The 15472-nt window shown below is 34.8% G+C and overlaps 1 protein-coding gene, 1 long non-coding RNA gene and 1 pseudogene across 2 annotated transcripts; 2 read left to right on the top strand and 1 right to left on the bottom strand.

The window, feature by feature from the left end:
• Nucleotides 1-6: 6 nt before the first annotated feature.
• On the top strand, nucleotides 7-1273 carry LOC130505503 (uncharacterized). Its single transcript, XR_008941711.1, has 2 exons — nucleotides 7-609; nucleotides 808-1273. It is a non-coding gene; the product is annotated as an uncharacterized LOC130505503 (long non-coding RNA).
• Nucleotides 1274-2916: 1643 nt separating this feature from the next.
• LOC108828076 (protein RALF-like 9) lies at nucleotides 2917-3405 on the top strand. The gene has a single exon (XM_018601634.2). It carries the CDS (start codon nucleotides 3042-3044, stop codon nucleotides 3264-3266), a length of 225 nt encoding a protein of 74 aa, XP_018457136.1. The 5' UTR covers nucleotides 2917-3041; the 3' UTR covers nucleotides 3267-3405.
• A 2383-nt stretch (nucleotides 3406-5788) lies between these two features.
• Nucleotides 5789-8117, bottom strand: LOC108825161 (uncharacterized; annotated as a pseudogene).
• Between the last annotated feature and the right edge of the window lie 7355 nt (nucleotides 8118-15472).

The following is a 15472-nucleotide window of genomic DNA, read 5'->3' as shown; positions in this document are numbered from 1 at the left end:
ATTTTATTTATATATTCTCTCTTTTTCTCCCTCGTTATAAGGGACAATGAAGGGGATCTCACTGAAATGATTGGCAGAGAAGTTTCAAACAAACTAAACGATTTTGAAGACATGAAGGTGGTGGGTATGAAAGCACACTTGAAGAATATGCTCGATTTGTTACATTATAAAAAATGATGATGAAGATAGTTGGAACTTGTGGCCCTGCGGGTATTGGTAAGACTACCTTTGCAAGATGGTCGTAAGACTCATAGACACGTTCCGTCCCTAGGCCAGGGAGATTGCACTGTGTTGTTTTATCCCAAGATTTTTCCACATTTGGGTCTTTAATGAAACAAGATTTCATGGTTCCAAGCTTGACCTCTGGATTTTGTATGGTCAAGTTTGAAGGAGGAGTATTGAAATGAGGAACCAAAAAGAAGAATAAATTGAAGAAAAAAAGACACAGGTGAAAGAAGATGTCACAAAACTTCACCAAAACTCACAACCTCACAAGAGTTCACCAGATCTCTCACATGATTTGGGTTAGACAATATTTGAAACCACCGAGCCAAACCAGACCTTCTCGTCTATCAGTTGCCGCTGGCTCCTCCTCTAAGGCCTTAACAAGTAATGGCACTACGTTAAATCTTTCACTTGTGTCCTTAGAAACAAATCTGTTTGCATAATTATTCTCAAGTCAGGCTTTAATCACAACTTAGATTATTATATGAAGAGTATGCTTGCTTATCCACAAAAGGAATCTCACTTGGGGATCTTTAGTGTCAAATTTCTCATGAATCATCTAGTCTTCTTGATTTGCTTCAGGTGGTAAAAGACCGACAATTAGCACTTCATCTTCAGAGCGGTGAAGATTCTTTTGATTTGATCCAGATGGTGTTTGATAGTTAATTGTGTAACTATAAGGAAGCATATGATGCCTTTTTGTAAACCTGATTAACAAACACCCGTGAGTCCGTGACCAAAGTCTTCTTTTTGGATTGGTGTTAACAAAATCTTGTCTACGTAAGCGTTGAGGTTTCTATATGTTGTTTTTCATATGATAATAGAATTAAGCCAAAATGCCCAGAGTTGCTCTTTTTTTTCTCTCTATTAGTCTCTGATTTTTTTTCCAGGAATTCACTCTGGTTCCTGAATAGAAAGAAAATGAGAGATGAGGTTAGGGCTGGGCGTAAATTACTCGTTCCTCGCTTTAAACTCTCTATTTGATTTGTATCCGCTTTGAAAATTCAAATACTCTTTGTTGTCAAGGCAAATAACAAGTTGACAATTTCATTATTTGTAATACCAAGTTAAGTATCATTATTATTTTTAATACTTGACTCGTTATGTCATGGAACTTGTTTTATTATTTACTAGTATTTGTTACATGATCTATTAATTATTTGTTCATATTTGTTTTTTCTTTACTTGCATTTAAAATTGGACATAAATACTGGTTACTTTTTTTATACTTGTAACTTGTTTTGTATCCATCTTGAGTTTTGAATGCTCGTTGTCATCTAGTCAAGTATTACATATTAACAAGTACTAAAAGTTTAGTTATATGACTTGTTATTACTTGTCTAAAGAAGATATTTTCTTATTTGTCTTCCTTATAATATGAACAAATATTTCGTTTAAAGTAATAATTCACATGTTATTTTAAGTAGAATATGCAAAACAAACTTTCATGTCTATTTCTAGTAGAGTATTATTTAGTAAGTAGTTTTTAAATATTTTGAAAAAACTCGTAAATAGTTCAGAAGTACTCGTAAATAGTAAGTAATAGACTAAGACGAGTAACTTCCGAGTAATTCATTTTTGATAAAGTACTCGAAATAACAAATACTTTTTTTAACAAGTCAAGTACAAGTCAAAAAATTTATTACTCGTACAAGGTAAATCAAGTCGCAAATAAACGCAACATAACAAATTCTGGTCTTGTGCCCAACCCTAGATGAGGTTTCTATTTATCAAAAAATGGTATAGGAGTCCTAGATTTAATCCTAACGGGTTATGGATCTGACGGATTTTCCTTCTAAACCCAATAAAATTTTGAGTTTGGGTTTTGGGATGTTATGCCAAGCTTGAGATCCACAACACAAAATCTTTCTCTCTCTTGTATTTGAAACCACAATAACAGACTGATCCAAACTGTAGAAACCTGAAATCCCCATCATGATGATCATTGAACCTTAAAACTGAGATATGTGATGGATCCTTTGCCGGAAAGAGCTTCAAACATAGGTTAGGTCCCCTTTCTCGTCGCCTTCACGAGTGCCTTTAAATTTGTTAATCACCTTTAAGCTTTGATTACTAATTAATTAAGAGAATGGAAAAAACTTGAAATCGGAAAAAGTGAAAATGAGAATTTTTTTTACTTTTGACTTAATGGGGTGATATATTACTCCATTTTTAGCATATTTTAAAGTAAAAAAATAACAAAAAACTATTTTAACTTGATTAGATAAATTTAGAATAACAGCGCATAATTTTTCTTTTATTCTACGTTATTATAGCAATGATGCTATCGAGTCACAACCTTAATATTGAACGGGAACAGATAATTAAATGTGTCGTTGCAATATATAGAATGTTTTGATTTTTAAGAAAACTATTTTTAACTTAACTAAACAAATTTAGAATTATTATACCAAACTTTTCTTTCACTCCACATTGTTATAGCAACGATGCTATCCAGTCACAACCTTAATCTTGAACGGGAAAAGCTAATTATATATGCCGTTGCCAGATATAGAATGTTTTCATCCCCTAGTTTAGAGAAAAGATCAACTAACTAAGTTATACTAAAATTATCCGTTTACTAAAAATTATGTGGTTGTAATCAATCATCATCCTAAAAATAACTATTTGAAACACATCTATTGTCTACTATATAAGCACCAATAACCTCTACTTTATAACCACAGAGCAAATTTCAAATACAATTAAATCATATAAATACAAAATAATTGAGCTCCTAATCAGAGTTTCTCTTATAAACGATTTATATATTTAATTTATTTGGAAAATAAAAAATAACAAACAATTATAATAGTATGGGGCTGGCTAAAACTATTAAAATTATTTTCTCTCTAGCTTTTGTGGTGTTCTTGGCTTTTGCAGCAACCAATGTTGAGGCAACAAGATACATAGGCTATGATGCCCTTCGTCATGGAGATCACGAATTCGGTTGCAGTAAACTACACCCTCAATTCTGCAAGAAGGTACAAGCCAATCCTTATAGAAGAGGTTGTGAGGCTATCGAACGTTGCCATGGTTAATTTCTACAAATGCCATCCTCATATTAATATCAAATGATTAATTTCATGTGTTTGGTATTTATATTCTTTTATTGTTCATGTAACTGATTGTTACCCTATTATTTATGATAATATCAATAAAATAATTATATTTATGTTATTTGTTCTTGCTATTTAACAATCTTTTGAGCTATTTTGAATGTTTAGCTACATTTTATCAATTACTAGGGGAGGCCCGCCCTTCGGGCGGGGTGCTCGGGTCGAACAAACTTTCGAAAGGTTTCCGGGTGGATGGGTGGTAGGAATAGAAAAAGTGATTGCTGTAGCAATTATCAGTAGCATAGTGGATTCCGAAAGAAGATCACTGGTTCATAAAACTGTAATGTGCAATACAAAAGAGAATAATATGTATCGCAGATCAAAAAGTCAAACAATTTATGCACAATTGAACCTTGGCTCACACTCGAGCAAGTGATGCTATAAAATATTAATTTTCGATAATCAAGACTTGGATTTCTGTAGACTTCGCTAGAGTCTTGGAATTTATACATGTTATTGTATCTAAATATTAAATAAACTATTCTTTATGGAATTTTTTTTCAATATTAAAACTATATGCTTATATATATTACCTATGTTTGCTTATAGTTATGTATTAATAGAGTATCTAACTAACTTTTGTAATTTTCTGTATATATTATGTATTTAATTTTAATAGTGATTATGAATCAGTATACAACTTTGGCTTTCCACAAGATAGTTTGTTTCACCTAGTGCTCTGTTTTCTCAGCAAAAAATGCTCTGTTTCTAGTAGCTAAGGTTGTAAAAAATAATTTTTCTGAATAAATTTATAACGTTCCGACCCGCCCACGGCTAATGGGCCACCCACGTCCGCTCTCTCGGCCCGTGAGCCCCATCCCATCCGGCGGTCGATCCGTTAATTTTCCAAGGCTCTAGAGTCTTGTCTACTGACCCTGCAATCACCACATGACCTTTCCCCATCCTTTGGTCTCACTTACACGGTATCGCAAATCACTTCCCGATAGGTCACCCATCTTTTCACTACTCCAGCCCAAGCACGCTTAACTCTGGAGTTCTAAACTGATGTATGACGGAAAAGTTAAGTCGACTTTGGTGACATATGTAGCCAAATCAATTCTCTTAAGCCTTTTCACATATCACAACTCGGGATGTTACAATTCACCCCCTCTCAAAGAACGCAACGTCCTCGTTGCGCCCCACAACAGGTCCCAAGACGCCTCTCAGGTTAGAACTGAGACGGCTAAACCAGCTTTGATACCATTTATAACGCCCCGACCCGCCCACGGCTAATGGGCCACCCACGTCCGCTCTCTCGTCCCGTGGACCCCATCCCATCCGGCGGTCGATCCGTTAATTTTCCAAGGCTCTAGAGTCTTGTCTACTGACCATGCAATCACCACATGACCTTTCCCCGTGCTTTGGCCTCACTTACACGGTATCGCAAATCACTTCCCGATAGGTCACCCATCCTTTCACTACTCCAGCCCAAGCACGCTTAACTCTAGAGTTCTAAACTGATGTGTGACGGAAAAGGTAAGTCGACTTTGGTGACATAGGTAGCCAAATCAATTTTGTTAAGCCTTTCCACATATCACAACTTGGGATGTTACAAAATTTTACATATTATTCAAAAAAAAAAAATAGAGTTTGATGGTGACGTGTATGTGCTTGTCATCCATGTTCAGTTTGTCCCTGGTTCTAGTCAGAGGAGTTATGCCTTGCTCCCTGTTTCAAGATGGTTTTCATTTAGGGTTTATTGGAGACACAACAATACCTAGATGTATGATGGGCTGTCATTGATTTGAATAGGTATGGATTCATCATTTGGAGTTGGACTTTAAGTTATGCTGTGTTCTTCTCAGGCCACTATTGTGGATAAAATCAGAACTTGCAGTATTCAAGGTTTTAACTCATGGATTTTCATTAATCCCTCAAGTTCAGATTAATGTTTTGGTCTTTATCCTCCTTCCCAGACTCACCCTCAAGGCTTAGTCTCTCATCTGAGCTTCTACTTGCATATCTATTGGCTCAGTTTTTATTGCGATCAGAAGTAGAGGTGGTGGTCCTGTAAGTTGATTGGATCTTGGAGTATTGATCCTCCTTCTACTGATGGCTAAGCAGACACTCATTATTTCTTCTTTTCCCTGCTGGGTTTAGTAATTGTGGCATCTACTGATGTTGTTAGTTTAATTTCCTTTCAAGATTTCTTTTGTATGAACTCCTTGTGGCCATGTCTTAGTACTGGTTTTATTGGAATCGAATGATTCTTTGACAAAAAAAAAAAGAAAAGAATGAGTTATTTATGTTACCGAATGGAACCAAGGAACACTATTAATCAAATAAAGTATACACAACGGCAAATGCTTTTTTTGGTTACAAATAGATTGCAAATAAACTTGGTTCTATTTTTATATCATTTAAGACAGACTAATGCTTGTGTTACAAAAAAAAGTAAGACTAATGCTTTTTTTTGGTTCAAATAGATAATAAAAGAAACTTCATGTATAAATTCATGTTCTTATTGATCTCAATCTTATCTCAGAGTTTAGTAAATTGTATGTTCTCAGCACCAAATCTTCAGGAAAAGAACTGGAATTTTTTTTGATACAGAGAATCATGGAACTAAAATATGGAGCAAGTGATTGCACACAATGTTTGTCAAGTTACTGTTTCTCTTTCAATAATAACCGGTGAAGGTGAACCCTCTGCCGGTGATTTCTCCTGTGCAGTACCCGTCAAAGCATTCAAGACCAAACAATGCAGCGATTCCAGCATCTTCTACCTTCAGATCGCTTCTGTTCTTCCATAAGTTCTTTGCGTAGTCTAGAAAGTTTCATAGCGTTTGGGATTGCTGTAAAAATAAGAAGTTGAAAGAGTATCAGATACTGAGTAAAGAAGCCACACATAAAAGCTAATGCCCACTGCCCAACACTCTTCAAATTTTGTTTTTTTCACATAAACTTCGATCCCAGTACTCTTCAATTCATAGTGAAATAAAGCTAGTGATGGATGGAACAGATTCTCTCTATATGAACCAAGCTCCAAGACTAAGAAATGCAGCAGGATCTAAAACCATCATCAAAGAAGATGCAATATACTGAGAACTATAAATGTTACTATTCTGGACATAACCCAAGTTTCTCCATGTCTGCAGAAGCAGCATTCATGGCTATCTTACATCTCAATCAAGGAAATGAAAAGGATGGGGTTTTTGAGAAAGATATCTCTCACTACCTAGAATTGGTCGTATGACTGTGAAAACATTGATAGACATATAAGGAGAAGAGAGGTAAGGAAGGGACCTAGCATGACGGGTGTAAAGAAGTTGCTTAGACAACTCTTGGCACTTCTCTACAGTGGCAGGCTCCTGGATAAAGTGCTTGTTCTTCTCAAGCAACTGCCTGTAGCACAAATTTCCATGCTTTCCCACAAAATCTGAAGCTTCACATACGTTAGCATACTTACCCAAAAATTAATTACTTCGTTAAGCTATCTTTTTTTATTATACATGTTATTTATTTCATCTTTTACATTTGTGTCAAAATAGAAATGTTAACTAAAATAAACCAAATTTACACATCAACTCATTTTCCTAAGCGAATCTCTTTCTTACAAAACAACTATGATGGAGCTCTCTATTCTTCATCTGGAATGCAAACTACACAAAAGGAAAAACAAATATCTCCGGTGGAAGCATTTAAGTTTACTTTAATGCAATTTAATGTATGCAAATTGATTTTTTTACCTGCACTCGCGTCTCTTGCTCTCTCTTGAGTCTTCCATAATTCTTCAGGAAATGACAACGTACAAAAAAGAAGTTGTTCCAGTGGAGGCAAGAGGCTCTTGGTGGGATTCTTGAGGGATAATGTCTGGTTCTGAAAGATCAAAGATGATGCTTTGATATGCCCTCGCATGTCTTTCCATTTTCTTTTTGGCCTTACTTCTTCCTTGGCTCAACCAGATTGGTTTTCCTGATGTATAAGAAAGCTGTTGTGGTCACAGATCATTCTGCTCTAGACTCAAAAAAGTATTTGAAAAATCCAACTACAACACCTTTCCCATTGGTATCCTCGTTTCAGGGGAATATATCGTGTCACACTTGGGGCTGAATCTGTAAAAAACAGTCAATGGAGCACATTTGATCTAAATCTGGATAGAAATGTGTAGGAGTAGCGAGGATGAGCCTTACCTTTTTGTAGGTGGGATCTATCTTTGCAACCTGAGTCTCCATAGCGAAAGTAATCTCAAGATACATGTCTCGAGTTTTGCCTATCAAACCATTAGCTAGACTGAACCGCTTGTCGGACTCACCTAACTACAGAGAAACGACACCGATGAATCAAAAAAACGTTACACAATATATATGAATGAAGTAAAACTAAATGGTGGAAGAACATCAAGCTGACTTCAAACAGAAAGAAGGAGAGATGGCCGTTTCACAGAAACTAAGTTTTCTAAGTTGTTTTCAAGGATTGAGAGGATGATTTGCAAGGGAAGAAGGCTTACCTTTTATAGGTGTTGATACACTGCCTACCAGAAGAAAAATTTGCATTGAATGTCAGATCGTGATTGATGTGGGTCAATGGAGTTAAGAAGGTGATCAAACCGATGAATCTGTAATCAGAACGTTTTGATTGATTATGTGGAAGACAAATCGACGCATTGAAGAAACACGAAGAGATCCTTAAAGTCGATTTTAATCTCTTGACAATTTGGGAACTCCATTGTTGGTGTCAGAGAAGGATATGAACTTCGTTGTCGTTGTCGGAGGAGATTGAATCCTATATTTTGTGAGAAGACGATGAAGACGATAAGCGTTTTTCCATATCAGGTTTGACAACTTGAGTAAAATAAAAGTCCAACAAAAGAAGCCCACAAATATTATAGATAACTTGTTAATGAAACGCAGAGTTGAGCGAATAGGACACGTGTTGTTGTCTTGTTAATTGGATTTCCTAGCTGGAGTTATACGTGGATGAATGAGGAGAGATTAAACTCTTCTTTATATAAATAGATTTTAAATATATATTAGCCAGATTCACTTGTTGCAGTCTAGAATTAAAAAGAAAATACAAACATTTCTCAAATAATCATTTGTATTTCTATCATTTTCAAAAAGAGTATTTGCACTAAATAACTAAAAACATAATTAAAAAAACAGTATAGACACTGTGCATCTTTCATTAATCCAATGCTAATCTATCTGTACTAAATAAAATCAACTAAATTGAAGGTTTCTTAGGATGTCTATATAGAACAAAATATTTCCCACCAACCATGTTAGCATAATTCACATGTAATTTACAAGATTATGGGCTTCAGTTTCTTATCCATCATAGTTTTTTCATATTATTTTAAAGAGCCCATTTGAAGTCTAATTAACATATTTATGTGGCTTCTAGCTTTTTCTTCTTCCGTGACATGAAAAATCTCTTGGCCTCCTTTAACCCCACGTCAAAGCATAACTTCAAGCTTTCAATACTTCTGTCTAGCCACCTCCCCCACTCTTGGGATCAATTACTAATCTGCAAACCGTTTAAGCACCTTCATGACTAATGGCTTCTCAGATTTCGCACTCTACTCCTTATATAAGCTCCAGTCGCATTTTCACTATTCACTAGAAGATAAAATTCATCCGAACTAATTGATGGGAGTGAGATCGACCACAAAGTTTAGGTAATTTAGAATATAAAATTTGCTTTTTCAGTGAAAGTTTGCAATTTTCTGGAATTGAGTCAATTACTAGCATCTTTTTCGTTCGAATCCATCTTTTGGTAGATCCAGGTTTATTATGGGTTTTCAACTTAAAACAAATTAGTAATTATTGGATTAGTTCTAACTTTTATATATTAGTTGATTTCCCTGTGGAATATACATGTAACACCCGTCTCCTCCTCTCTCGAGACCAGCGTGTTACTTACCAAAAAAAATACCAAATTAAACCGAGTTATTCAAAGCCGAACAAATACTAAAACATTTAATATTATATATTCAAAAGAAATACAACTTTAAATTTAATTATAAAAATATATCAAATAAATCGAACTGAAAACCGAAATAAAATACGACAATCCCAAGACACCATTCGTCCAGATATCCGACTACTCGACAAGTTCACCTGCAAGGGGAAAAGAGGGGTGAGCAACAGGGGAGTCACTCAGTGAGGTATGGGATGCTAATCCCGAAATCCATAGACCCGGACATAGTACTCCGAATAAATATAATTTAACCCTAACATGAGTCAAACACGGTACCTAAAGTACCCATAAAACAAACAATGGTCCTAGCGGGGTGCACACCCGCTGCCCACTAACAGGCCAAAATCTCCGCCGAAAAAGTGCTCGGTAACACACGCCCGTAGACGATTTATCGACCTCGAAGCTTTGGCACAACAGGTCGACTAAGCTGTGCCGCAGCATCTCCACACCAAATCTACTGGTCCCCGGCCAACTCCCAGAATTACGTCTCTGTGGTCGGCTAACATCCTAATCACCTCAATGTAATATATATGTATATATAATCAATTATAATGAACAAGCATTGTTGAACCATCTAACACCCTAATTCCATTTTATCAAAGAACCTAAAACTAAGCAAGCAAAGACAAACTCGATTTTACGTAAACGGAACATATTAGAAATTAAATTAGACTTTTTCGAAATTCTAAGCCGTGTACGAGATGTTCAGGAATAGACCCTCACCTTAGCAACTGGCCGAAACGAACAACGGGAATGATCAACTAAGGTCAATAGAAAACCCGCTGGAAGCTCGCCCAGAAATCCCGCTGGAAGCTCGCCCAAAAATCCCGCCGGAAGCTCGCCGGAAATCTCACCGGAAAAATTGACTAGTGACTGGTCGTTGAATAATCCAACAACAACTTGTCACGCGCAAAGAAATACTTTGACTTGATGAGAATAAAGGGAAGAAGAGGAGTCTAATATATAGGAGAAGAGAGGGAGAAAGGTTTTCTCAACTTCCAATGTGGGACAAAAGAAGTAGAATTGGAAGGGTTTTAATAAAAAGAAAACAATTGGGCTTGGCCCTAAAATCAGGGTCGTTACAATTCTCCCCCACTTAATCGGAATTCGTCCCGAATTCCAAAGAGACGAAGAAAGAACGTCCACAGCTTCGAAGAAAAGAAGGACACAAGATAATAGACAATAGAAGCGAAAGAAACTTGGTCTTCACCTGCAAAAAATAAAAGAGTTAAAATGCTAATATCTAACGAGTGATACTAAACCGAATGGTGTCACTTTTATTTTTCAAAACTCCCAATCCCAAACATTTTGAAAATCGTTGAAACACAAGTCCCATAAATCGTCATCCCGGGTCGGAACCGGGACGGAACCCGCTCTGATACCAAATTGTAACACCCGTCTCCTCCTCTCTCGAGACCAGCGTGTTACTTACCAAAAAAAATACCAAATTAAACCGAGCTATTCAAAGCCGAACAAATATTAAAACATTTAATATTATATATTCAAAAGAAATACAACTTTAAATTTAATTATAAAAATATATCAAATAAATCGAACTGAAAACCGAAATAAAATACGACAATCCCAAGACACCATTCGTCCAGATATCCGACTACTCGACAAGTTCACCTGCAAGGGGAAAAGAGGGGTGAGCAACAGGGGAGTCACTCAGTGAGGTATGGGATGCTAATCCCGAAATCCATAGACCCGGACATAGTACTCCGAATAAATATAATTTAACCCTAACATGAGTCAAACACGGTACCTAAAGTACCCATAAAACAAACAATGGTCCTAGCGGGGTGCACACCCGCTGCCCACTAACAGGCCAAAATCTCCGCCGAAAAAGTGCTCGGTAACACACGCCCGTAGACGATTTATCGACCTCGAAGCTTTGGCACAACAGGTCGACTAAGCTGTGCCGCAGCATCTCCACACCAAATCTACTGGTCCCCGGCCAACTCCCAGAATTACGTCTCTGTGGTCGGCTAACATCCTAATCACCTCAATGTAATATATATGTATATATAATCAATTATAATGAACAAGCATTGTTGAACCATCTAACACCCTAATTCCATTTTATCAAAGAACCTAAAACTAAGCAAGCAAAGACAGACTCGATTTCACGTAAACGGAACATATTAGAAATTAAATTAGACTTTTCCGAAATTCTAAGCCGTGTACGAGATGTTCAGGAATAGACCCTCACCTTAGCAACTGGCCGAAACGAACAACGGGAATGATCAACTAAGGTCAATAGAAAACCCGCTGGAAGCTCGCCCAGAAATCCCGCTGGAAGCTCGCCCAAAAATCCCGCCGGAAGCTCGCCGGAAATCTCACCGGAAAAATTGACTAGTGACTGGTCGTTGAATAATCCAACAACAACTTGTCAAGCGCAAAGAAATACTTTGACTTGATGAGAATAAAGGGAAGAAGAGGCGTCTAATATATAGGAGAAGGGAGGGAGAAAGGTTTTCTCAACTTCCAATGTGGGACAAAAGAAGTAGAATTGAAAGGGTTTTAATAAAAAGAAAACAATTGGGCTTGGCCCTAAAATCAGGGTCGTTACAATACATATCCCTAATACTCTTTGATTTTACAAGAAGTGCTTAACACTATGTGTTTGATTCACCATCGTAAAGTTATGGTCTATGGAGTGGTTAAGCTTCCAATAAAATACGAAAGATAATCTCTCATCTGATTGAAATGCCTTTTGCTTGTTGTGAAACTACGAATGTTGTATCTGCAGATTACACTGAAAGACATTTGATCTTTTGGTTTGACAGTCGTTTCTTAATTTTTAAATGCCATCCCCATATTAATATCAAATGATTAATTCCATGTGTTTGTTATTTATATTCTTTTATTGCTCATGTAACTGATTGTTACCCTATTATTTATGATAATCAATAAAATAATTATATTTATGTTATTTGTTCTTGCTATTTAACAATCTTTTGAGCTATTTTGAATGTTTAGCTACATTTTATCAAATATTATTTTAAATATATATTAGCTAGATTCACTTGTTGCAGTCTAGAATTAAAAAGAAAATACAAACATTTCTCAAATAATCATTTGTATTTCTATCGTTTTCAAAAAGAGTATTTGCACTAAATAACTAAAAACATAATTAAAAAAAACAGTATAGACACTGTGCAGCTTTAATTAATCCAATGCTAATCTATCTGTACTAAATAAAATCAACTAAATTGAAGGTTTCTTAGGATGTCTATATAGAACAAAATATTCCCCACCAGCCATGTTAGCATAATTCACATGTAATTTACAAGATTATGGGCTTCAGTTTCTTATCCATCATAGATTTTCCTTATTATTTTAAAGAGCCCATTTGAAGCCTAATTAACATACTTATGTGGTTTCTAGCTTCTTCTTCTTCCTTGACATGAAAAATCTCTTGGCCTCCTTTAACCCCACGTCAAAGCATAACTTCAAGCTTTCAATACTTTTGTCTAGCCACCTCCCCCACTCTTGGGATCAATTACTACTCTGCAAACCGTTTAAGCACCTTCATGACTAATGGCTTCTCAGATTTCGCACTCTACTCCTTATATAAGCTCCAGACGCATTTTCACTATTCACTAGAAGATAAAATTCATCCGAGCTAATTGATGGGAGTGAGATCGACCACAAAGTTTAGGTAATTTAAAATATAAACTTTGCTTTTTCAATGAAAGTTTGCAATTTTCTGGAATTGAGTCAATTACTATGATCTCTTTCGTTCGAATCATCTTTTTGGTAGATTCAATCTTTTTGGTAGATTCAGGTTTATTATGAGTTTTCAACTTAAAACAAATTGATAATTATTGGATTAGTTCTAACTTATATATATTAGTTGATTTCCCATGTGGAATATACATATCCATAATACTCTTTGATTTTTACAAGAAGTGCTTAACACTATGCGTTTGATTCACCATCGTAAAGTTATGGTCTATGGAGTGGTTAAGCTTCCAATAAAATATGAAAGATAATCTCTCATCTGTTTGAAATTCCATTTGCTTATTGTGAAACTACGAATGTTGTATCTGCAGCTTACATTGAAAGACATTTGATCTTTTGGTTTGACAGTCGTTTCTTTTCCGGCACGTTACGAAATCAATCATGCATATTCGCTTCAAGCTATTTTGAAGGACGACATTGTTTTGGCAAAGCCACGTCGCAGCTCTAGGTTTCGAAAAAAAAATCATTACTGATTCAAGTGGTAGTCTTGTATTTACTTTGCCTCAGCAACGACTTTAGGTTGCCTTCCATTTGATATATTTCCTTCGTAACCCTTCATTTCTCTTGCTAGACTGCCTTGGAAAGGCGCCTGTGCAGGTACCAAAAAAATTCAGAATTATGACAAGATTATTGAAAAGAAAAAGCGCTTTACATCTGTTGAAGGTAATAGTTCTGTTTACGGTTAAGGTCATCAAGTTTAAGGTTTTCTCTCTCTTCATGTCTCGATACGCAATTTTTTTATGAGTCTTCCAACAGACAGAGTCCACTTTGGTGAAGCTTTTCTTGGTTGATTTGGTCTATCCGGATTTTGGAAGTGCAGGGAAGCTGCTATCGGACAGATGGAGATGACTATCTTCCAAAGAACGGTTTTTAAAATGACGGCTAGAAAAATTTAGTTGTGGATAGTGAAGTGCTTCGATCTTTCTTAAAATCAATTATGATGAATATTGAATAGTGAATACTATTTAGATTTTTTCCATCTTATTCATATATAGTTGATTAAATTTTTTTTTCTGTCACGAATATAATTAATTAATATTGGCTCATCAAGAGACATTTTGTTATGGTTTTATATAATTAATTTTTTTTCTGTCACGAATATAATTAATTAATTATTGGCTCATCTTCTCTTAAGATTTATTATCTATATTATTAAAGCAGAATCCCTATTAGGATTCTACCCTTAATTTTTGTAGTTATTTACAAAAGAATGTCATTATCTCTTTTACTCAACGTATTCATTAAAGATATAATTAAATGACAAGATATTTATAAGATCCATTGCCTGTTTTTACGTTCCTTTCATTTTAATCATACTATTAATTATCATTTTTAAGAACATAATTATATTTTTACCACAATATGGTTATTATACTGCCGTGAGTTTAGAAGTTTTATAAATCATTCATCATTAAAATACAAACCTATGTAAATCGATCAGCAAATCAATCTATCTTATTAAAACAGAACATTCTGTTGGACCTAACATTTATTTTGTAAGTTTTTTAAATTAAATACACTTTTATACTTTATAGTTAAACCTACATTAAATCACTAATGTTACTTTCTTTATACTACTATTCATGTTTCCAAACAATATACTTATTTCTTTATACTACTATCAATGTTTCCAAACAATATATTTTCATACTACTATCAATGTTTCCAGACAATACAATAATTAATCTTAGTTATTTTATAAATATTATTTTCTCTTTAAAATTTTGTAGAAACGTCATAATTTCATAAATTGCAAAATAATGAACTTTAAAATTTGGATTATAAGATTACAAATTATGAAACTATTACAATTTAAATCCAATTAGATTACATATCGGTCATCCATCAGTTCAATCGGTTAGTCTCGAGGTTTAGTGATTTTTTTAATATGAATATTTTAAAAACCAAAATTGAATTTTCAGATCTCCGGATTAACGGGTATAATCACAATCGGGTTGAATTTAAAACACTGATTTAAATGCAAAAATATTTTAAATACACACTCTTTAAAAATTACCAAAATATTTGTTAAGTTATTAGTGAAATTTTTTATCGTAAATATTTCCGCGCTTCTAAAGCGCGGGTCAAAATCTAGTGTTACTTATAAGTCCTCCATCATTGACCACAAATCGTCAGATATATGTCTAAAGATCCATGTTGCTTGCACGTGTATAAGTTGTCCACTTTAACCATTAGCTATCAAATATATACCTATAACCTATGTAAATAAGTTACATGGTACATAGCACATATATTTATTAACTAAATCCTGTTAATATAAAGCTATATGATTTGAATCTTTTATCTTATGATTTGGTAGAAGGGGAGAAAAAATAAGATATGCTAATATTATAATATATTGTCTTACTCACTTTTCAAAATAAACCTTTTAAAGTTTTTAAACAATATCTTCGAGATTCATTACTTTGTTAATGACAATATTATCAGTTATCTACTTAT

Source organism: Raphanus sativus, unplaced genomic scaffold (assembly GCF_000801105.2).
Source record: "Raphanus sativus cultivar WK10039 unplaced genomic scaffold, ASM80110v3 Scaffold2326, whole genome shotgun sequence".
NCBI lineage: Eukaryota > Viridiplantae > Streptophyta > Magnoliopsida > Brassicales > Brassicaceae > Raphanus > Raphanus sativus.
The sequence above is the reverse complement of the archived record's forward strand: the minus strand, read 5'-3'. Positions and strand labels throughout refer to the sequence as shown.